The sequence below is a fragment of the Echinops telfairi genome, unplaced genomic scaffold (assembly GCF_000313985.2).
Source record: "Echinops telfairi isolate 266 unplaced genomic scaffold, ASM31398v2 ScPeMD7_70;HRSCAF=299, whole genome shotgun sequence".
Taxonomy (NCBI): domain Eukaryota; kingdom Metazoa; phylum Chordata; class Mammalia; order Afrosoricida; family Tenrecidae; genus Echinops; species Echinops telfairi.
This window is the reverse complement of record NW_022103968.1, coordinates 61,942,257-61,967,176: the sequence shown is the minus strand read 5'-3', so window position 1 is coordinate 61,967,176 and position 24,920 is coordinate 61,942,257. Positions and strand designations below refer to the sequence as shown.

The 24,920-nt window shown below is 45.4% G+C and overlaps 1 protein-coding gene across 1 annotated transcript; it reads left to right on the top strand.

Moving 5' to 3' along the window:
• Positions 1-9,390: 9,390 nt before the first annotated feature.
• On the top strand, positions 9,391-24,338 carry SAR1A (secretion associated Ras related GTPase 1A). Its single transcript, XM_004701144.3, has 7 exons — positions 9,391-9,482; positions 13,647-13,720; positions 13,842-13,961; positions 14,338-14,403; positions 17,706-17,809; positions 20,764-20,895; positions 22,023-24,338. Exons 2-7 carry the CDS (start codon positions 13,663-13,665, stop codon positions 22,137-22,139), a joined length of 597 nt encoding a protein of 198 aa, XP_004701201.1. The 5' UTR covers positions 9,391-9,482; positions 13,647-13,662; the 3' UTR covers positions 22,140-24,338.
• The last annotated feature ends 582 nt before the right edge of the window (positions 24,339-24,920 follow it).

Here is a 24,920-nt window from a genome sequence, read left to right as displayed (position 1 = left end):
TTCACAGGGGTCGCCCGATTCATAGCAGTAGCACAATGACAGTGATGAAGTAGCAACAAAAATAATGTTATGGCTGGTGGGGGTCACCACCACATGAGGCACTGTGTTAAAACTGTCACATTGGGAGGTTGAGAACCACTGCCTCCGAGGTACCTATCAAGCAGACAAGAGATGACTCAAGAACAGAGTTCTTCATTCTTATTCTAAGAATTGTCAGGGATTTGATTCAGTGCCCTCCATCCCCCCAAGTGTCAGGTGGAACTGCCCCACAGGCGTTTCCGTGGCTGACTTCAGAAGGCCAAGTCCTTCATTAGCAGCTGAGCACAGCAATTGTCCATCCCACAGAGGGACTCCGCTGTGAAACAGCGTAGTGTTACAGGAGGAATGTTCAAGCCGACCCATGTTCCCACTAACAACAGATACATTTTCGTTTTATATTCCTTTATTCAACCAATCTCAAATGAGCCGCCAGTGTGTGCCACGCCCCACTGGGTCCTGAGCATGTGAGGAAATGGCAGAGGCCACGTCTGACCTGGCTGCACAGGCGTGGAGAAGACAACTGTACAGCGACTGGAGGCCCATTACCACAAGATGGAAGTCAGGCCTCCACCTCCATCCTCCTTATTCCCTTCTTCGATACCACCCAGTCCTCCAGAACATTCTGCCTCTCTGCTGGGTGCCGGAATTCTTTGTAATGGCCACCCAGAACTCACAGAAAGACAACTTACAGTGGTTTGTTAGGGAAGTTAATAGGGGACCACAAACCAGCATCAGGAAACGTTCAGAATATAGTCTTTGGTCCACAGGCTGGGTGCAAGTGGCCCCAGAAACAAGACTGAGGCCGAGCTGCTCAGCCTCCTTGTCTCCTGGTCCCGCTGTTGCAGCCTCTGGTGAGTCTACTGCTGCAGACACGGAGCTCACCCTCACCCGGCTGCTGCTGGCTGTTCTTTCTTGATGGTCCCAGGGTTCGCTCTGCTTCTGAGATGGTTGTCTTACACACAGCTGAATGGCAAAACTGACCACTCCCCTGACAGTGTTCCACACACCCGGTTGACGTAGTGGTAAATGTGTGGGGTTGCTAGCCACAAAGTCAGCGGTTCAAAAACACCAGCCGCTCCATGGGAGAAAGACTAAGCTTTCTACTCCCATAAAGACCGGGCCAGTTCTACCGTGGCTTGTAAGATGTCCGTGAGTCGGAATCAACGTTAAGGCAGTGAGTTTGGTTTTAGCCAGTCATTCGATGGGCGTCATGGAGCATGGTGAGAAGAGCCCTAAGCAATTTCATTTCACCACAGCACTGAGGTACAGATGAATCCACGTGGCCTCTGCTTGTGTGGAGTTCCGTGTGCTTCCTTTTCCTGTTCACGTGTGCTAAAGCTTTCCCATGGTTGTGATACTGTACATACAGACCAGCACCGCCTGTGCCAGGCGTCCTCAAACTATGGCCCGCAGGCCACATGCGGCCCGCCGAGGACATTTATCCAGCTGCTGGGTGTTTTTGCCCAGTTTGTTTTTTTACTTCAAAATAAGATATGTGCAGTGTGCATTGGAATTCATTCGTAGTTATGTTTAAAACTATAGTCCAGCCCTCCAATGGGTCTGAGGGACAGTGAACTGGTCCCCTGTTTAAAAAGTTTGAGGACCCCTGGCCTGGACGATCCAGTGGGCACAATGGATCTGCCCTGCGAGGGGCCACACTCGCTCACTCCAGGAAAGAAAAAGATAAAAACCTCCCCGCCATCGACTCGTTTCTGAGTCGCTAGGACCCTATAGGGCAGAGTGGAACTGCTCCTGTGGGTGTCCAAGACTGTCACTCTTCATGTATTTATTCTATTTTTTTACCGTCACTCTTCACAGGAGTGGAAAGCCTCATCTCTCCCCTCCGGAGAGCAGTGGTTTTGAAATGCTGACTTTGCAGTTAGCAGGCTAACACTTCATTCCTCAAAAGACCAAGAAGGAATTCACCCTGGGGGAGCCAACTGACACAACAGAACAAGGAGAGTGGGTTGCCATCGGGGCAAAGATTTTGAGGACTGCTGAGCTGGTGTCCAGCTTGTCCCCTGGCCCCGGCTACCATAGATTCCGGAGACAGACCCATGGGAACCTGAGTGAAAGTAAGACAGTTGTTTATGTTTCTGTGAGAAAATAGGAGTAGCAAGCAGTCCTGTTCCGTGGAAGAGAAAAATTCCAAACAACTCATGAAGGTGGGGTATCAGGTGTGGACCAGGTCAATGCCGAAACCTTGAGTGTGATGGGCTAATTGTACAGATGTGAGGGCTGGGCAAATCATATGAGAACGCCTGCGAGAAGTCACTCTATATTATCTATCACTGCATGCAAATATACAATTATCTCAATAAAAATTGTTTTTTTCTAAAGAGCTTTAGTTTTCCCATTTTACAAATGGTGATAGTGTCACCAGAAAAGTCAGGCAAAATCTGCCTACCATCAGAGTTAAGCCAAAGTTCTCAAACACCAGCTTTTGCCAAGGGGAAAGACAGTTTCGGTCGTGGGATCAAACACACAAGGCCACAGAAGAATGCTTCCTCGAATAGCCTCTCGGCAGGAAGTGAGGTGCTTCTTCTATAAATTAGAAAGGGGAGGTCTGATGAAGGAACGTCAGGGTGCTGGAACTAGGTGGGGTGCTGGTTATACACATCATGTCTTCTCATGCCGTTATCTGCTGTAATGGTCAGAATGGCATCAAGCCCTGGGCAGTCTGACCACCGACGACAGCACGATAGGATGAGGTGCCTTACTTCCCCTGGGACTCAAAAGTTCAGCTCCTCCTTTAAAAAAAAAAAGGTTTCCATGGCATTGTTTATTGCAAATTCACATTATTGGTTATACTTAGTATATGTATTATTAGGATGTTATTTAAATTTTCAAAAGGTTTGTTTCTTGGTTTAAACTTTTCTTGTGAATTAAATGAAGGTTTACAGAGCAGATCATCAGTCTTAGATTCGATCGTTCATATACATTTTCTTTCGACTCATCCATTGCAGTTCCCTAAGTGGACCTTCTCTGACCCCGCTGTCTTCCGTTCCTCCTGCGTTCCTCACGCTCTGGACTTCGTTATTGGGTGAATGTCCTTTTGGTCTTGAACAGTTGACTATTTTGCCACAGGAGTGAGTCCAGCGCCAGCCCAGAGGGTGACTAAGGTCTTGGTTGAGGATGGGGTCTCAGCTGTCTCTATCTGACCAGCAAGCCTGGTCTGTTTCATAATTTGGGGTCTTGTTCCACACTTTTCCCTCACCCTACCCAGGACCTTCTTTTTATTTTATTTTAATAAATCACTTTATTGGGGTTCTTACATCGCTTATAACGATCCATACATCCATTGTGTCAAGCACATTTATACCTATGTTGCCATCATCCTTTTCAAAACATTTCCTTTCTACCTGAGTTCTTGGTATCAGCTCATTTTTTTCCCTCCCTCCCTCACCTTCCCACCCTCGTGAACCCTTGATACATCATAAATTATTATTATTTTCATATCTTACACCATCCACTGTCTCCCCTCACCCATGTTTCTGTTGTTCTTCACTCTGCGGGTGGGGGGGGTTGGGTGGGAGTATTATATGTTGATCACAGCAATTGGTTGGTTCCCCTTTTCTCCACCTACCTTCCTCCTACCCTCTTTGTATTGTGCTCCTATTACTGTCCCCGAGGGGTTGGTTTATCTGTCCTGGACTCCGTGTGCCGAGAGCTCTTATCTGTACCAGTGTACATGCTCCAATCTAGCCGGATTTGTAAAGCCCCCACAGTCGGGGGGGCTGTGGGGAGGGGAAGCATTAAAGACTAGAGGAATGTTCTATACTGCTATACTGCACCCTGGCTGGCTCGTCCCTCCCTTGTGACCCTTCTGTGAGGAAATGTCCAATTGTCTACAGATGGGTTTTGGGTCTCCACTCTGGCCCCCCTCATTTGCATCCATATGATTGTTTGTTCTGGGTCTTCTGATACCTGGTAGCTGATCCTGTCTACACCTTGGGATCACACAGGCTGGTGTGCTTCTTCCATGTGGGCTCTGTTGCTTCCCAGCTAGATGGCAACTTGTATATCTTCAAGTCTTTAACACCCCAGATGCTGTATCTTCTAATATCTGGGCACCATCTGCTTTCTTCATCACATTTGCTTATGCACCCATTTTATCTTCAGTGGTTGTTCGTGTCAAGAAAGTGAGCATCACAGGATGCCAGGTTATTAGATGGAATTGTTCTTGCATTGAGGGAGGACTTGAGTAGAGGCCCAATGTCCGTCTGCTACCTTAACACTTAACATATAAACATCTGTGCCTAGACCTATATCCCTATCATTATATATATTCACATATGTATGTGCCTGTATTTAGGCCTCTATAAATGTCTTTTGCCTCCTAGTTCTTTCCTCTATTTCCTTTTACTTTCCTCCTGCCCCACTATCATGTTTAACCTTCATTTGGCTCCCAGGAATTCCTCTCGGCTACCTTGCACTTGACCAAACCCTACCAGGCATTCCACGCCCTCCTTGCCATGATTTTTAGATCACTTGTTATTCCCTTGTCCCTTACCCAGGACCTTCCAATGGGATCTTTTTCAGAGTCGTTGGTAGTGGTATCCAGGCACCATTGAGTTCTTCTGGTCTCAGCTTTGTGGAGACTGGTGTGTGTGTGGCCTCTTTGTCCACTGGGCTCATTGTGTCCACATATCTCTTGGCTTTCATCATTCTGCATTCCTCTGAGTGGAGAGAGACTAGTGTTACATCTTAGATGGCTGTCAGGAGTTTTTGAGACCTCAGCCACTGCTCCCCCAAGCAGGCTGGGGAACGCGGTCTTTGTCGATGATGACATTCCAATTGACCGTGGTGCCCCCCAAGACTGTGGTCCTGGTCCCCCTGGATCAGCCACTCATTCCCCCAGGAGTTTGTTTACGTCTGAGAAATATCCTTGACTTTGCCTCCTGTCTGTTCTCCTACATTCATAGCTATGTTTGTGGCAAAGTTCCTCGTTCACATTCCTGCTCCCTGGCCTGAAATCACAAACGAATCATTTATTTCCATTTTTGCTGCTTAGCAAACTAAGACAAGCCACACCGAAGTTGTAAAATGGAATAAAGTTGATTTTTTAAAATCTTGATAATCACTAACCCATTCTTTGTCCATTTTCATAATGCCATCGTCACAGGGTTGGTTTGTGAAATAAATAAGGGCACTCTCTCTAGTCAGTGCCCATCGAAGGCTGTCGTGATCTCAGCAGCACGGAGTGCAATTGGTGCATTCCTCAGTAAAGGCGCTTGAAGCATGGCCCAGCTGGGTAAGGGTCCAAAATGAGAATGTAAATTGGAAATTCAAAACTCATTTTCAACAACACTGAGCCCAAGCTGCAGCTCTTGTAGCAATTCTTTCCTATCTGATCAGCACAGTCACACTACAAGGGTTGAAACTGTGCTCTTTTAGCATATTCTGTTACAAGTAACCATGTGGCACCCACCACTTCCTGGGGGTTCTCCTGGTGAGAGAGGATTTGTTTTTTACATGGACTTCATGGTGGGAAACTATTTAAGAATCAAATATCTGTAGCAATCGTTCCTTGCTTACCTCTATTGGTCTTTGGGATTTTTTTCCCTTGAAAAGAACAGAAAACACTCACCATGAATAAGATTAAGCAATGAAAAAGCACAAAGTCCGGTAGCCATCTGAATTCTAAAAGGAGCAACGGTGGTCAGATCTACTAGAATGTTAAGCTCATACTTACTCTTTCACTCAGCAGTTGATGCCAAGAAGTCATCCCACGGAGCAAGGAGCTAACACCCCATGGATGCCGACCTGTTTTTAGGAGCAAGACCTGCGTCCGGATCTCAATGGCCAGTGGAGGAACGGTGAAAGAGATTATCCAGCCCATGCAGCAGTTGCAGGAGCTGCTGCACGGGCAGATCCGGGAAAACTGTTCAAAATGCTGAAGTGGAAAGAGAAAGTGGGAGAACTTCAGAGCAGGGGTCAGCCTACAAAGGCCTGCCTGCCAATCCCAGCCTTCCGCCTGTGTCAGACACACCATTCTGTTGGACCACAGTCATGCCTACTCCATTACAAACGTCTGTGGCTGCCTTCTTCCTCCAACAGCGGAATTGCGTAGTCGGGACAGAAGCTAGATGACCCCGCAAAGCTCAAAATGTTGACAATTTGATCCTTGACAGGAAAAGTTGGCCGGGCCCTGCTCTTAGCATGGTCCTGTTTGCACATTTCACAAGGGAGCCCTGGGAAGAGGGGTTATATTAGTGAGAGGCTTGTATGGGCACAGAGAGTTTCTGGGAGGAAAAAAACCCACACACAGTTGGTCATGATGACCTCTGGGAAGGTATGGTGTAATGTGAACAGCTGCATCTTTGCCTCAGCAGTCTTTCAAGCATGTAATGATGCCAATGGGTAGGCTTTAAAGACATGTAGGCATTGCACTATGAGTCTGAATTCCCTATAGTCCTAGCCCCAAAGCCCATTTTAATACAACTGCCAAATTCTTTCCCCCTAGATAGTAGGAAGAAGTAGGATAGGCTAGTCTTTGTGACCTTCACCCTGGTAAAGAAGACCAGCGGGAGTCACCACTGTGCCGAGGAAGGAGGAGAATTCTGTAATCCACTTTTCCCCAGGAGTGGGGACTGAGATGACTCTCATGATTTGAAACCTCGGGACAAGTTAGTCACCGTCCCTGGAACTGCCGAGGCCAGGTTGGCCCTGACCAATTAAAGAAGGGATGTCTTTCTGGAGAAACTGTTCTGCGGCCTAAAGCCCAGTGCTGCTGTGGTCTAGGAGGAAGGGAGAGCTACTAAACAAGGGAAGCGTATTTGGTTCTTGAGAGCCCTGGTGGTATAGTGGTTACAAGTTGGGCTTGATCCACATGGTCAGCGGTTCAAAACCACCAGTCACTCCACAGGAGAAAGATGGGAGTTCTACTCTCATAAAGTTATAACATTGAAAACCCACAGGGGGTCACCAAGAGTCAGCATCATCTCAATGGCAGTGAATTTAGTTTGTTGTTGTTGTTGTTCTTACTGTGTCTGGTGCTTCAAAAACATTGTCTCCAGTAATATTTGTACCTGGGGAGATGGTAGGGTATTAGAGGTAAACTTTCTGAGCACTGAGTTTACAGAAGGCTATCGTTTACAGCGGAAGCCCAACATTCATTTATGAATCCCCATGTAAATTCAGCCTCCACTGAATCTCTTCTGACCACTAACTAGCAGCGTGAATAACCTTGTTCTCTGGCAGCGTGCATTAGAGAGCAGGTCACTGTTATATGTCAAGTTGGTCCTGGGAGAAGTGGCATCACCCGTAGGGACCTTGTCAGGGGGTTCCCTTCATGGAATTTAGGGTGCTAGGGTCCCAGAGTAAGAGGGCCCTGAGTCAATCTTGTAAGCTCCTCTGCTTAACATAATGTATGTGCTCCAATCAAGGTCCCATTCCCGCTTCTATAGTCCCACCTGTAACTGTGATGTGTTGATCTGCTGCCAATCATACTTTGTGATAGTTTCCTTTGCCCACCCCTTTAAGTTTCCGAATCTCTGCCAAACCTGGATGCCATTACAACCTCGTGCTAATGGTCTCTCTCATCCAGATGAAGGGTCTTTTTCTTTCTTTTCCTGCTTAACACTGAATAAATGTTCTCCTTAAGTTAAATTAGATCTGAGGCTTCTTTTGTGCCTTAGAAGGAGCCTGGGTGGTGAAATGAGTTATAATTTGGACTGTTAACCCAAAGGCCAGAAGTTTAAAACCACCAGCTTCTCCAAGGGAGAAAGACAAAACATTCTACTCCCTTAAAGATTTGTCTGGGATAAATCTGCTGCACAAGATCTCTTTAAAGTGTTGAAAAGCAAGGATGTTACTTTAAGGACTGGGGTGTACCTTCCCCAAGCCATGGTATTTTCAATCACCTCATGTGCAGGTGAAATTTGGAATTGGAACTTTGGAATTGAATAAGAAAGACCAAAGAATTGATACATTTGGATTATGGTGCTGACAAAGAATATTGAAAGTACCATGAACTGCCAAAAGAACAAACAAATCTGTCTTGTTAGAACTACAGCCAGAATGCTCCTTAGAGGCAAGGATGGCAAGACTTCATCTCGCGTACTTTGGACATGCTATCAGGAGGTCCGGTCCCTGGAGAAAAAAATCATACTTGGTAAAGGAGAGGGGCAGTGAAAAAGAGGAAGGCCCTCCAGGAGATGGACTGACACAGTGGCTGCGACAATGGGCTCAACGTGAGCATTGCTGGGATGGCACAGGACCAGGAAGTGTTTTGTGCTGTAGTACACAGGCATGCTCTGAGTTGGAACCAACTTAGTGGCACTTAAAGCAAGATTTGCAGTCTTGGAAACCCACGGGGCAGTTCTAGTCTGTTCTATAGGGTTGCTGTGAGCCTTACTTCCTAGGGCAAATCAAGGAGATCCAACCAACCAAGGAGTACTCTCCTGCTGCCTGCGCAGTCCAAAAAAGTAGTTTGGCGCTTTAAACCCAGCAGCCTCGGGGCAGGAGAAAGAGATGGCAGTCTGCTTCCACGAGGATTACAGCCGTGGAACCGCGGTGGGAGCAGTTCTATGCTGTCTTAATAGGGCTACTCTGAGTCTCATTTCACTCACCTATATTAGTTTGGATTTGATCATGAGTTTTAATATTGGATAGTGCTAGTTCCCTTCTCCTTTCTCTTCTTTTTTGTTTCTTGGCCATTCCATTTTATATATTTCCATGCACATTTTGGGACCAAAGCAAAAAACTCACGACCTTCGATTCTAATCCAGAGCGACCGACAGGGTAGAAGTGCTCCTGATGGTCTCCGCGGCTGTTAACTCTTTATGGGATTAGAAAGCCAAGTCTTTCTTCTGCGGAATGGTTTCAAATTGCTGACTTGGCGGTTAGCAGCCTTATGCGTCACCATTAAACCACCAGAGCTCCTTTCATAGCACTATGTGGAGGGTTAATAGAGGAGGCATGTAACGTATTCAGAACACGGCTTGGAACGTAAATATTGTTTTCTCCGAAAAAACAGACGATCAAAGGGAAAGCAAAAGGTTGGTACGACCCATCAGAGGTAGAAGACTGTCATCGCTTGTGTCGGCGAACGCAGCTGGACTTGAACTCCAGATCCTCCAACATTTCAGGTAATCTGCTCCAGGGACGCAGGGATGCTGTCCCCACCCTGTGGGCCCCGGCGTTGCCACGTCTCGTACGTACGGAAGGAGGCGGGGACAACTCAAGGCCCGCCCCCGCGCGCGGAGCGTCACGCCTTAGGCACGCCCCCTCACGACCTGAGTCCCGGGTAGGACAGCACTGAGGTAGCTGAGCGTCGTGACGCATGCAAAGGGGCGGGGCTGCGTACGCACCCGGAAGTCCCGAGGGAGGGGGATGTTACGTACATCCGGCAAGTAGCTGGCGGTCCTGGTTATTTCTGTTCTGTGTGCTCTGAGGCAGGGTCCAGGCCGCCCGTCGCCGCCGGAGCAGCCCCTCGGGCCGTGAGTCGCGAGGGCGCGGTGGGCGAGGGAGCGGGGGCCGGAGGGCTGGGGGACGGCGGTGAGGGTCCGGGTGGAGGCCGGCTCAGGCAGGTGGAGGGGGGGGAAGTGACACGCAGGCGGTTCTGTGGGGGCCGCGGGCTGGTTCTGGGCGGGGACGGGCCGCCGTGGCTCTGTCGGCTCGGTGTGCTAAGGGATACTGGGTCGACCTGTGTTCTGCTCGGGTCTCGGGTCGGCCGGGGGCGGCGGAGGATGGTCCCTTCGGCTCTCCTGTCCCGTCCTGTGCGCGTGGTTTACGAGACAGCTTCAGGTCCCTTGTCTGGGATGAGCCTTCACAGATTCGAGGGCCGGCCTCGGCCGCTAGCCAGTGTGAGCGTCCTAACCAGGTCCCCAGGCTCCTAGTCCAAGACTCGCCCGACTTCGGCCCAGCTAACCTCCCGGGCTCCGGGTCAAACCCCGTGATCTCTCTTTTCTGGCCGGTACCCTCCTCTGCTTCGTGCCCGGAGAAGTACCTTCATTAGCATTTGGCGGCGATTCATCTTTCCTTTTCGATTGTCGACCAGAGGGCTCTAGAGCCACTTGTGAGGGTCCGTGCCGAGTGTTTCTGTTGGCATTCTCTCTCCTGCAGCGTGAGCCCATCCATCTGGGTGGTGGCATCAGCTGTGGAGCTGACCTGAGACTTTTCACTTAAGCTAAGCAGAGATTTTTGCCGAAAGTCAGCTTGTCCACCACTGCCCCGCTTCTGGCCTTAATGGTCTCACAAAGTTGCTCTGAGCGGTATAATGTGTAACTGGAAGGCGGCCTGGCTGAGGTTCGTCATTGGCTAATGGCAGCCAGATGCTCTGGGACTCTTGTTTGTTGAATCAGTGGCTCTCCAACTTGGCAAGTTTTGAGTTGCCCTGGCTGAGCGCTGTACTCTACCATAACCGTGGTAGGGGGCATCCAGAATAGGAAGACTGGTTCTTAAAAACTAAAATGCCACCCCCAAAAGGTGTGAAGAGTTAGAAGAAAGACTTAAAGCAGATTTATGATCTGTCGGTGGCATAAAGGAATTTTTGTTTCCTTCATTTAAGCAATTTTGTGGTTTGGATTTGAATTTTATTTGATATGAATAAGAAACATTTTGGCTTTGGTATTTGAAAGATGAAGGGTTATGTCTTGGCACTGTTGTTTGTTTAGCCGAGCAGTCTTGGACAAGTCAGTCTTCCTGGGAGTGTCAGTATTGTCCCTGTTTGTTAGTGAGGTCAAGGATGCCAGCGTGGTGTGGTTGGTGTGAGAATGAGGCGAATATGTAGTCACTGTATAAAGTGAAAAACAGTAATCATTACCGTCTCACAAAGTGTAAAATAACAAAATCGAAATAAAGTTTTAAAAAACTAAATCATAAGACCTCAAGGTGGGAGGAACCATCAGGCCATTTCTTAACTTTGGATAGTAGTGCAACCTACCTCTTTGGGTCCATTAAGGGTTTTTAGTATTGTTTGCACATCACCTGAAGAGTTTCTTTGAGTTCTCTCGAATTTAAAGCAGGAATGTGGATGGAAAATTTGGAAAATCTCGGTGGCTTGGTTAACATTGAAAATCCTTTCACGTTGTGGATTCTTCACCATGTCAGCGTTGCATACTTCAGCTAGTTGGAAATAGACACAGCATGCTTCTAAAATGAGGTAGGGAAAACCAGGTCGTACAAATGACAGCGCTGAGTGTTGGGTTGTACAGGAGAGATCAGAAGGAGTGGTCCTAATGGAAGATGAGGGGGCTCTGTTCAAGTGATAGTCTGAGAAGAGTGTGGAAGCGGAGGGCACTGTAGAGGACAGGTGCATCGCTCTTTAGCTTGAGTAGTCTATTGTATAGTACTTAGGGTCGCCGTATGCTGGAACTGACTGGACAGCAGCTAATAACAACAGTGGTACCATGAGCTCAGGAGCTTTTAAAGTGTATTGATTGGAGTTATTGGACTTCGTAAAGAGCTAACAAAACTAGTAGTTAACATGCATTTTGGATTAGTATTTTTCCTGGTAGATACAGTTTGATGTTGCTGAAAAGGTAAAAATAATCATTTGCTATCTTTGCATTTTAGCCTTTCCTTCAGTTTCCACTGTAACCTAAAACTCTCAACGCTTATTTGGCCTTCCATGGTAAGAGCCTTGGAAAGTTAGCATAAAACAGGCCCTCTGATTTAGTCAGGCTACTTACTAACCACAAGGTCAGCAGTTGGAGGCCACCAGGTCCTCTGTTCCTGTAAGCAGTTACAGTCTCCGAAACCCACAGGCGCAGTTCTGCCCTGCCCTGTATTATATGGTGGCTTTCAGTCGGAATCAACTCGGTGACAGGGAGTTTGGTTTAAACTTTATGAATGAACCATGGTGGTATAATGGGTTATGTTTTGGGCTGGTAACCGCAGGTCAGCAGTTCAAAACCACTAGTTACACCCAGGGAAAAAGATGAGACTTGCCTGTTCTTGTAAAGTTTTGCAGTCTGGGAAACCCACAGGGGTAGCTCTGCTCTGTTGCTTAGGGTTGCTCTGAGTTGGAACCAACTCCGTGACAGTGAGGGAGAAAGTTTATGAGATCTTGCTAATTGGATGAAAAGAAAATGAACAGATTGCCTTCGTCTGTCAATTTCCTGTTAGTATTCTTTCACTTGGGACTGTGGGTGCACTTTTGTGGGTGACCCAGTAGCCCATAAAGTTTTGTGTGATGGCCTCTGGTCACATCTGGTACATTGTGTTCAAATGTTCCTGCTGATGGAGGGGAGTAGGGCTGGGGGTGGGGACACGACTTGTATTGACTTCTGCATCTGTAGCAGTGACAGTGAAGAAGATCATTGTGACCTGGAAGTGCTAATTCAGAGAAACTCTTAAAACCCACCACTGTTTCTAGAGCTGGAGTATCTCTCCACCTCACTCAGAGGTCTTGTGTACTACAGTATATATAGACCCTTTAAGGAGCCCTGGTGGCATAATGGTTGATCATTGGGCTGCTAACCGCAAGGTCAGCAGTTCAAAACCACCAGCCACTGCTTAGGAGAAAGATGAGGCTTCTACTGTAAAAAGTTCCAGTCTCGGAAACCCAGAGGGGCAGTTGTGCTCTATCCTGCTGGATCACTAAGAGTTGGCATTGACTCGATGACAGTGAGTTTAACTTTTGGTTTATAAACCCCTTAGTGACCTTGAGTCTTGTTTTGACTAGGATTGGAAACACCAGGTAAAGTGGCATTAAAACCAATTAGGGAACTTGCCACTATGTCTTGGATAAGAATTTTTATTTAAAGAAAACACATACTTGTAAAAGATGCTAGTGTTTGAATATTCACCTTATAAAGGGATTCTCCTTTACAGTTCTATAAAACTGATTTCTTGCTTTATAAACTGTGACACATCTTTAAAAAGGGCTAAACAAATACGATGTAAGACGGGGTAACTTTGGTTAATAAAGCAGGGCAAATTGTGGCAGCCAGTAAAAATTTTGATGACTGTTGTAGAACTATTAATAAGTATAGGTTAATATTATTTTAATTCCTGTGTGACATTTTGATTAGACTACTACTGATACTAATTTCCTGGAGGTGTTTACTAATCGGTAGACAGTATAGGTCGCTATGAGGTGCAGTCTACTCGATGACAGCCAGTGTGGTGTTTATGGTTATCGGTGCATCTAGGGGAAGGGTCCTCAGACTTTTAAAACAGGGGGCCAGTTCACTGTCCCTCAGGCCATTGAAGGGCTGGACTATAGTTTTTAAAAAACTATGAACAAATCCCTGTGCATACTGCACATACCTTATTTTGAAGTAAAAAATAAAACGGGGCAAAAACACCCGGTAGGCCGGATAAATGTCCTTGGTGGGCTGCATGTGGCCCGCGGGCCGCAGTTTGAGGACGCCTGATCTAGGGAATGTGAATACGCAGCTGCCAAAGTGAGTCATCCAGTAAAAGAGTAACATATATCTAATTTTCATAGATGGTTGAAGAAGATTACAAAAACAGTATTAGGGCAGACCTGATGGCCCCAGAGGGTTGGGAAATTCATAAGCCTCTCAAGGGCCCGGGAGTCTCTTGTATCTTCCCTGTTTTCTTAAAACGTGCATCAGAGCCAGGGGTCAGAGTTAATTTCTCCAAACAACTGGAATTCAGAGAACTAATGTTTGGTGCCTTCCTATTTTGTACAGGCAGTAAGCGTTGATAATGTCTTTCATCTTTGAGTGGATCTACAACGGCTTCAGCAGTGTGCTCCAGTTCCTAGGTAAAGCCATCTTTCTTGAAATAGATAATAAGTTAAAACTTTTTTCATTTTCGTAGTTTAAATACAAGCAGCCTTTCTTATATAGAGAGTTAAATTGCATTTAAATTCATTTCTCTTTTAGGACTCTACAAGAAATCTGGAAAACTTGTGTTCTTGGGTTTGGACAATGCTGGCAAAACCACGCTTCTACACATGCTTAAAGATGATAGATTGGGCCAGCATGTGCCCACCCTCCATCCGAGTAGGTTTGGAAATACCAGGAGACCCTTTTGATCTTTGAAAGTCAGTGCCAAGGGTTGGGGATGAATCCCCAGTTCACATAATTCTTTGGCGAACTGACGTCCCCAAAGACAGTTTACTTGACAAGAGTTCCCTGTGGGACGTACTCGGGCCACACACTCATTGATGCAGATCTCGGGGACTTTGTTCACTCTCCTCGCTTGACCTGTAGGACAGCTCCAAAGCCATGGGGGTGGGGGTGGGGGTGGGGGGTAGAGATGATTCAACAGTTATTTTACCTTTTCTTTACAAGGGGAAAGCTTCATTAAATGCTTAGTATTTGCTTACATTCGTTGAATTGAGAAGTTATTTCTCCCCTTTTTGGTAACCTTTTGCAGCATCAGAAGAGCTGACAATTGCTGGAATGACTTTTACAACGTTTGATCTTGGTGGGCATGAGCAAGGTAAGAGACAGTGGAGTGGAAGGAGAATAGTGACTTAGAGTTCATTTTGTGCCCCCCTTTAGTGCTTTATAGAACCTTCTATTACTTCAGTAATGCTTTAAACTCACTTAATTTGGCTAGTTTCAAACAGTCAGAAGTTGCAAAAAATAACGCAGTGAATTCCACTCTCCTGTGCCCTAGCCCAGACTTGTGTGTCTGTCAGTCTGCACGCACACACGCCTTCATGTGCACGCACACACATGTACCCCCACCCCCCAGGGATCCTTAAAAAGTTATGGGAAAATTGTTACCTTTTAATTTTATTTTTTCCTGTGAACTTTTTAACGTTAGTGTGTGTATCCCTATTTCTTTTTTTTTTTTAACCTGAACTATTTGTGAGGAGCTCTGGTGGCGTAGTGATTACAAGTTGGGCTGCTAGCTGCAAGGTCAACAGTTCAAAACCACCAGCTACTCCATGGGAGGAAGATGCGACTTTCTACTCCCATAAAGAGTGACAGTCTCGGAAACTCCCTGGGGCAGTTCTGCCCTGCCATGTAGGGTCGCTGTAGCGAGTGTTCGGTTTTGAACCATTTGTGAGTACAGCATGTCCTTCATACTTCAGTGTGTTTTCTAAGAAGAATTTCCCCTTACATAATCATTGTTCTCAAATTCAGGAAATCATGCTTTTATCTACCCTTGAATCTAGCGAGTAGCAGTGAGGTTAGTTTTTTGGTTTAGTGTGATGTGTTTCTATTTGTTGTCAATTGTCTGGATAATGACTGTGTACTGCTTTTCTCATCTTAAACAAGACCCAGGACAGAATTACAAATGCACTTAGGTACTGTTCTCTTGTGTACCCTTTAGTTAATGGAGTGGGAATAAATGGGCTATCGACCTTGTGGTCTTTTCTTGTGACCACACTAATTAATTTGATATTTTGTGTGCTCTACCCGTTTGGGGCAGTTGATGGGACATTTCCTTCAGCCTTCTTGCGCGCTTCACTAGTGCCTTTGCTTACTCTCGCTCAGTCCAGATGGTTCCCAGATTCCTGCCAGACTTACTGTGTGTGTTTTAGAGATATTCAGCATGGGGCAGCTTGATGACACTCAACTTACACTTAGTCAAACATTCACGGTGTGGAAATAAGGATTCTGGGAAGTGGGAAAAGAATACATTGAGGCTCCCTCAGATTTGCTTTTTTGTTAAATCCACTTTTAGAGCTTGATATAGGATGAATGTAATGTGATTTTTTGAAAGTACGGTTAAATAGAATCTCAAGCATTTATAGTTATTCAGTCTAGTACTTTTTGTTAGTGATTTCCTTAACATATTAGATTTTATTCATTTAATATGTCTTTTACAAAATGCGTGCAGTGTGATCCCAGTTATATAAAATATTTGCAGGAAAAAGAAGACGAGAAGCATAGCACAATCCTAACAGTGGATGTGTTTTGAGAAAGTGATTATAAGTGATCTTGTTTCTTTTGTACGATCATGTGTTTTTATTATTTTTATTGGGTGGGAAGGGGTGTAAGGCAACTTTTTGCCTTCCTGAAGGATTTGTGGCTGCTTACAAATTTCCATTTAGAGCTCGAAAGACTAGTGATAAGCCCAAGTGAGCTCATGCAGGGACTGCAGGAGTAAATGCTTTTAGATACTAAGCCTGGAATTGCTGCTTGTTTGATGTGATACATTAGCTTCAAGTTTTGCAAGAGTAAGAAGGGAAATGGGTTGCCATGTGCGTAGTTCCCCCCCTTTAAAAAACTTCACGCAATCACTTTATTCTAATAACTTGAATGTCATTTTATAGAAATTATTAAAATCTGTATAGTTTGAAATTTCCTTTAAAAATTAACTTTAACCACTTACCTTATGATAGAAATGCAACCTAAATGTAGCAAATTCAGTCAGTATAAAAATATGAAAAGTAAAAGTTCTTTCACACACACACACACCCCCTTCAGCTTTTCTGAGGTAACCATTAGTAACTATTTGGTGTAGAGGTGCTTTCTCATTCAGCCCAGTGAAAGGACTGAAAATGAATGGCTTAGGAATTACCATATGATTACAGCAGTGCTTCTCAGCTTGTATCACTCCCTGCCACAAATTAAAAAGCAATATTTTATAGGGCATTTTGGTCAGGAGACTAATGACTGACCCTGGAGGCTTTCACAGTTTGTTAGACCCATCCTGCCAGAGAACTGGGGGCTGAGTCACCTCACCTGGAGCATGCTCGCTCAAGCGTGTGTGCACCCCTCCACACGGGGTGGTTGGTGAGAAGTTAACTTGAGACAGCTTAATTCTAGGGACAAACACTTCTCATGCTGATGTTCTTTTTTTAAAATCATTTTATTGGGGCTTATACAACTCTTATCACAATCCATACATCCAACCATTGTGTCAAGCACTTTTATACATTTGTTTCCCTCATCATTCTCAAAAGTGTTTTTTTTTTTAATCATTTTATTAAGGGCTCATACAACGCTTATCACAATCCACATAGACATCAATTGTGTAAAGCACATTTGTACATTCATTGCCCTCATCATTTCAAAAATCTGCTCTCCACCCAAGCCCCTGACATCAGCTCCTCATTTTTCCCCTTCCCTCCTCGCCCCCCCCCATGAACCCATGATAATTTATAAATTATTGTTTTGTCATATCTTGCAATGTCTGATGTCTCCCTTCACCCATTTTTCTGTTGTCTGTCCCCCAGGAAGGAGGTTATATGTAGATCTTTGTAATCGGCTCCCCCTTTCTACCTCACCTTCCCTCCATCCTCCCGGCATGCTGATGTTCTAACTCAGAGATCACAAACTGCAAAATGTCTCAGGTTGTAAGATAAGTCATTTAACTGAGTGACGTTGGTCAAATCAAAGATCCCAGGTGTAGCCTAAAAGAACAGCCATCGCTCAGTTCCAGCCAAGCATTGGCACATGAGCCAAGTTACAGACTTTCGAGGAAGTCAGAAATTCTGATTTTTATATTAAAGACAAAAACCTACCAAAAAATTCAGCTTATGGGCCATTAATTTGCACCCTCTGTTTTGACTTAGGGAGAAAGACGCTTAAACTTCTGTAATGAGTTCAAGTCTCGGAAACTCTACTCCGTCTTATAGGGTCACTGTGTAGCGATTCAGTGGTGGTGAGTTGAGTTCTGACTTAATACTAGCTAGGGCTTGGAGAATCTATAGGGAATTAATGCTGTTGACACTTGGTTGATATTTGCCCATTTGATAGACCGTTAGGTTATTCACTTTATACACGTTCTCCTCCCCCACCACCCCATTTTAAATTGATTCAACTACAAACTTTATTTTTCAGCACGTCGGGTTTGGAAAAATTATCTTCCTGCAATTAATGGAATTGTATTTCTGGTGGACTGTGCAGATCATTCTCGTCTCATGGAATCCAAAGTTGAGCTTAATGTACGTTTACCCTTTTTCTCCCCTTTCTTGGCTTGTTTCTCTAAAGGAATACAGCTCAGGAGTGCCAGTGCGTAATCATTCTAGTTAATTTCTGTGGAAGGTTCTAGTCGCAGAAGGAAAGGGTTTACAAATCATTGAAATGTCTGTCTTGAGCACATTGCTCTTCTGAGAGCTCTGTGGTTTCAAAATGACAGCAGCAACTGGCGAGATCCGACAGGAACCTACCTCAGTAGCAGAGTGCTTTTCTTGAAGGAGGAATAACTCAGAAGTAAGAATGGTTGCACAGCTCAAAGATTGCAGTTAGTTATAAATGTAGAAACAATTAGTCTGTGCTTTGCCATATATATTTTCAACAGAACAATTACATTAAAAAAACAACAACCCAATGGCCCGAGGAAGCTCAGGGTGGGACTTGAGTAAGGTTCCCTCTGTTGTTTGCATCAGAGGGTGATGGTCTATTTCAGCACAGTCAGCATTTCGTTCACGTGTCACGTAGGGGCAGTGTCTTTGTAGTGCAGGCATGGTGAGACCATAAACTTGGCATTAAGAGTTCTGTATATATTCTGGTTGTGCTTGCCCACCTTCCTGCGGATTGATTTGCCAGGCCTTTACTGTCTGGTTGCAGTCTTCAATCTTGAACATGCGCTCCACTTCTTAATCTTCAATGACCCACTTGGAGTTTTTTTCCCTTCCCATTATTGCATATTCCAGGTTTTACTATTTCTATGATGTTTTTGTTGCCCCTGTTACTGTTAACCTACTGCTTTCTCCCATGCCTTTCCTGTTTCTTGGCTATATATTACTGCCTGTCTGAATTCTTGATCCTGCCGCAGGACATGTTTATGTTTCTTAAACTTACAGCTCTCGTCTCATGTAGAATTGCCTATAGTAGGGCAGTGCTCTTCTACCGTACCTCTTGGCACTGGCCATTCCCACTCTCTTTAAATTCCCCCAAAGCTTTTGATTTTGGTACACCTGTACTCCTCCTTCCTCGTCCCTTACTTTCTACTTCACACCATCTGTGCCTCTGTGTGGGTTCTAGGCCTTCATTATAGGCATACCTCATTGTACTATCATTTCTTTGCTTTAGAAGTTGAAGGTTTGTGTCAATTAGGTCTATTGTTGCCATTTCCCAATAGCATGTGCTCACTTTGTAGCTCACGTTTCCGTAATTTTCGCGATGTTTCACCTTTTGCAGAATAAAACTGTATACTTAAGACTGCAGTATAGTATCAACATAACTTTTATATGCACTGGGGAACCATGAAATTTGTGTGGTTTTCTTTATTGCACTAGTAGCTTTATTCCAGTGGCCTGGAACCAAACCCAGAACATCTCCAAGCTTGGACTCTATTTCAGCTGTTGGCACAGTCTTCCCTGCCTTCCGTGTGCACCGCCTCCACCCCACCCCACTATGCACTGTAGTGCTGGAACATCTTGTAGTCGTTCTCTGTCACTTCCATGTAAGATCCATGTCTCTTGCTTAGCACATGAGATTATGCATGATCTTCCCTATATTTATTTCTCCAGCTTGCTTTCTTAATGGCTTACCTTGAACTACATTTGGAATATAGAGAACTTGCCTGTCCTTCAGTATGCACAGGTGGCTACCTTTGCCTGTTTGTTTTTCTCTTCATGTCCTTTAAGAGAATTCTGAGCTCAGGTAGCACCACTTTTAAGGCACCTTCTCTACCCTTGCAGCCTGTGTTCTTATCCCTACCTTGTCAGTGTCTGTTGTCTTTACTGGTTTTCCTGTCGGCATCTCCCACCAAATACTGTGCTCAAATGGAAAGACCTCATCTTATTTCTCTGAATCTCCAGTACCTCACAAAGTATCTGACACAAAGTGGACAGTGTTTATGAGTGAATGACACCCTTATTTTGATGTTCAACATTTCCTGGAATCCACGATGGTCAAAGCACATTTCTTTTCACTCTGCTTCCCTTCCTAGCTTGGCTGCCAGCTAGAACTAGAGTCCCAGGCTTGAGCGCTGCTCACTTTGCCTCCTTTTGACACTGTGCTGCTTCAACTCTTTTGCCGTAAATGCCTCCTGCAGTATTCATGAAACACTGCCACTGTGGGCCACACTGTCGTCCTTCACCTGAATGCCACAGTACACATGAAGTCTGGCTTCTGTGTATGGGGGTCTTTTTTCAGATTGACACCAGATGTGGCTCATCCCTTCTCACCCCACAAACTCTGTCCTCACACGTCAGCATAACTGCTTAATCTGACCAGGCCGTGTCCGTATCCATGTGACTCTTCCCCTGCGGCGCAGCCATTACTATCATCTCCCTTTGCTTTTCTTCTGTTCAAACCCTGCCCTGCCTGCAGATTCTAGTGTAGCTTCCGCATCTTTGCAGCGGCTCTGCTGAAGCTCACGTTGATATTTTATTACCCTCAACTTCCTAGGGCTTTTTTCTGTTCCCGCTCGTGTGACAGCCCTCTGCCACTTTGTGTTTTTACTAAACTTCGTTAGCAAGTGTCTGATTATAGAGCAAGGCTCTCTTGAGGACAGGGGCTGTCTTACCTTCCATTTGTACCCTCTCAGTGCCTCCTTGCTTTGTACACATCGGGCCGTTGGAGGACACTGGGCGAGTTCCTATAGTCATCTTCAAGGACTTGGCCAGCACTGTCCTTCTGTGGACTCGACTGAGTGGATATCTTGAGGATGCTCTGAGGCTAAACAAGTTAGCTTCAAGTGAGGGTTGAGGTTGTTCTGCTGCTTTGAAAAGACACACATAAGCTTGAGTTGCAATTACTTTGAGGCAGTTAGATTTTTATCTCATATCAAGGGACCTAATGTCAAGAATAAATGCTTTTAGTTAAGCATGCTGCTGTTCAGATTTTCACCTTAAATTTTTAATACCCTCTAGACCAGTAGAAGTCAAAATTGTTTTCATTATCTTGGCTATAGATTGTTTACTTGACTTTTTTTTTTTTTATTCTTTAGGCTTTAATGACTGATGAAACAATATCCAATGTGCCAATCCTTATCTTGGGTAACAAAATTGACAGAGCAGATGCAATCAGTGAAGAAAAACTCCGTGAGATATTTGGGCTTTATGGACAGACCACAGGAAAGGTAAGAGAGAAAGTCTTCAGGGGACATATTCAAAAGGGCAGTCACTCCTGTGCTAATATTTCATGTTTTGATATTTGTACATCTGTTTAAATGGATCTGTACTTGTTTGCACCGTATTTTGTAAGCTCTTTGAAGGCAGGCACATGTCCTCTCTGATTGCTGATGAGAGCTGTTCACCGGCAGCCGAGGATGAAGGAAATGGTAGGCTATTTGTTACAAGTTTGAGTCTGAGAAATCTCTCTCGGAAGAACCACTTTTAGGAATCAATCGATATTACTTGACAGGCGACTTCAAGGTATGAAGCAGAGCAGTCGTTTTATGTAACTCTCCAAGCAGTAGAAATCAAAGCATTTGATTCATGCCTAGTGCTCCCGTGGAGCGAGGTGGGACTGTTGTCTTTGTTTTTCAGGAGAGTGGTTTATTCAGGTCTACACAGCTTATCAGTGACAAAACCAGAAACAACCTAGTCTTCAGATTAGTAGGTTGTGCTGTCTCCAGTTGGGGGAGTGATCTGCTACAGAACAGCAGGTTTGTGAGCAAGAACACCCAGATCAGCTATAAGTACACAGGACTCCCCCTTGCCTTTCCACTCTAGAGGCCTGGCACCTTTCCTGAGGACGGTCAGCCCTCTGTGTGACATATGATAATTTTGTGACTTCTTGACTTGATTCCTTAGCCTTGCCTCTTTCTGTTTAGAAATGCTTTCCAGAATTCATTGTTTCCCCTCTTTTTTGCTGCGTAAGTGTTGGCTCATGAAATCATCCTTAATTTCCTCAGAATAAACTCTTATTCATGTCCATTTCTGCATCCATAGGGTCAGCGAGCATGTCTTTATTGCTGAAAAGTCCAGAGCTATTTGTCTGTGGAAGGACATGCTGGTCCCATGGGCCCCAGTAGCCCTTTCCTTGACTTGCAGCCAGGTGAATGCCCAAGTGTTGAAAGCTTGTGCTTTTCCCAGAGCAAGGGTGCTGCTTATTCTGTCCCCAGAGCATCGTGTTCGGGACCACACTTCTGCAATGGAGTCTTCACTGCATTTGCTTCTGAGGAATGAAGATTTCTGCGCTCACTCTTTCGAGCTTTTCCACCCCAGAGGTGCTAACCGGTCTTTGTTGGTTTTGCTTCATCAGGGGAACGTGACTCTCAAGGAGCTGAACGCCCGCCCCATGGAAGTATTCATGTGCAGTGTGCTCAAGAGGCAAGGCTATGGCGAAGGCTTCCGCTGGCTCTCCCAGTACATTGACTGATGTTTGGACAGTGAAAATAAACAAGTTTTACTTCTCTGGACTGATCCTATTCACAGCTTCCTCATGAACTTTTCTAATAGGACAAGAAAAGCTCTTCCACCATGTTTGGCGTTGAGAAGCCACGAATCTCTTGTCAGCTCTCTCATCGCCCAGTGGTGACATGTGCTCTTCTCCACACTGGTGGGAGGTGATGCTGCCCCACATGCTGGTGCAGGCCAGCCACCCGGGACTTGGAAGCTGGCAGGGTTTGCCGGGTAACGCTGTGTGCCCCTCCTGTGGCGCCTGAAAGGAAAAACACGTCTCACCACTGTGGTTGATATAAACAGAAAGCGATTCTATTTTTTAAGGAAAGTGCTGTTACTTTAATTGGTGTCCCTCCTAACTTTTTGAGTTCACAGTTCACTTGGTCCAGAGTTGCTGTTTTTTTTAATCCAGTGAATGGCTTCTAGGTGTTCATAAAATAATGAAAGAGGCTGGAGCTTAGTCAGGTGAACTCACTCCTGTTGAACTGGGGGTTGTGAGCGAAGCCCCCTGAGCTTTGGCGGGTGGCATCTCTGTTTGCAGGTAACTAGACAAGTGGCAGCAGCCTAGCCTAGCTTGCAGCAGGCTTTCACCGGCGAGCACAGGCCGTTCCTCTCACAGAATGTGTAGCTGATGGTTTGCTGAGGAGTTAATTATAAGAGCGGGTTATCATTGTTATTTTTACTTAGAAAGTTCTACATTTCAGCCAGTGTTTGCTTTTATACTGTCATGAAATTCCATTCATGCCTATAGTACCTTTTCCCATTTTCAGTTGTAAAGTGACTTGCCTCAAGAGTTGGCATCAATTCTAGGTTCCCCACGCTATGGATGGCAGTTACATTTGCACAGGTTCAGGGGTGTGGTGTATGGGGTTTTCTGAGTTGGACAGTTACACAGAGCAAAGGTCACGGCCTGAGGGTCCTTACTTCTGCTAAGGACCTACAATACGATAACGTAGCACATTTCAACCTTGGAAAGAGGTACTCAGGCTTTAAAGCTCCTCCTCCAGAATTTGGTCTCCTGATTGTGTTGCTGAGACCTCCCTCCCCCCAAGCGCTGTTCTCATCTCTGAGCGCACTTCTCTAGCAGTGTCCTGGTTGTGTGTTTTCAGCAGTGGTTAGCAGCTGTAGCTCTCCCAATTTTATTTTATTATCATTTTTTTACACTTGAAATTTGCCCTTTGTCCAATTCAGAAGTAAACCGGGAGAAACAACCTGGTGTAGGGCTGTGCCTCTTGGGTCAGCATCATGTTCCGTCAGGAGACGCCTAGTGGAAGAGATGCAGGCCTAGAATTGTGCTTTCACAATCTTCACCTATATTCCCCCCTTGGGGTAAAAGATGAAGTGGTAGGAGATGGGAGGCTGGCTTCCTTTTTCCTTTAATGAAAGATTATAATTTCAAAATTGCTAATGGTGGTGATAACGCTTACTTGCGGAGGATGGAACAGTGGATTCTTGGCTTCTGACGTGAAGGCAGACGAGTGTGGGCTCACATATTCCTGTGGACGGGACTCCTCCTGAACTGGATTTCCCCTTCTTCGTCTTCAGTTGGACTTAGTGGGAAAGCATACTTTTTCACTGCCCAGTACCCAATGCAGACACCTGATGGTGCAGTCTGATGAGAGCATGCATTTCGCCGGACTGCAGGCTAGATGGTTGCTCTGGAAAGGAGTTAAAGCCTTACGTGAACAAATCTAGCTAACTGACCGAACTAGGTAGCTGACCTCTATCCTTTGTTTCCTTTGGCTAAGAGTCCATACTTCTCTCTGCAGAGACACGTGAAGTATGGTTGCTTCAGTGTTCATTTTCTTGCTTGTTTTGGGCCGTCTTTGTCCCTAATAAGAATGGGTTCTAGATAGGGCAGCTCTTTGTGAAAGTGGTTCATTCCAGCCACTGGAGAAAGAGGAATTGAAAAGTCAAGCTGCGCCTGTCTATTTCTTGCCCCACTGAACACCATTCCTATAAGAAGGTAGCTGAAAGAAACAGCCGTGAGGAGCGCTGCTGCTCCGTCCATAGAGTAGGATCAGAGCTTTGTACAGGAACACCTTTGAATTGAGAGTTTCTTTTCATTCTGTTTTCACAGAGTGCATACATGTCCTATTTCAGGAACAGTCCAGTAGTCATTTGCAAACAAAAGTCAGTCTGTATCCTAAACATTTTAATAAAAAGTTAAAACAAATGCGGTTGGTGTATGTGTCTATTCTTAGTTTGAACACATCCTGACATTTGGGGAAGAAACACAAGTTCTAGGAAGGAACACTGGAGACTGAAATAGTGTGTGCAGGAGGTGCCCACACAGCTCCGCGAAGGCTGTGACCTTGCGTTGCGCACCACTTGAAAGCCTTGGGACATGCTGGGCCCCAGAGTTAGTGGGTCCTTTCAGCAGCAGATGAGCATAAATCAATTCTCAAATGTGGCAACAAGGACTGGGCCCAGTTTAGCAATGATTGGAGGCATTTTTGCTATTGAAACGAATGTCTCAGTACATAGGAATGCTGGGAGTTCTGTGTATACATGGATGGGCTGGTTTGGAGGGAAAATAGAATATGATGTTTCAAGGCTGAGTAAAAAGGCCAGCACTGTAGGGGTCTCACTTTGGCTGCTGCTGGCTGTGACTAGGGACTACTGTTTGCTGCTGTAAACAGGAAAGCCTAGTAACAGTTCATGCTGGAGTCTAGTGTCAGTAAGGGAAGATCCTGGCCTCTAGAGCAGTGGTTCTCAACCTATGGGGTTGAACGACCCTTCCCAGGGGCTGCCTGAT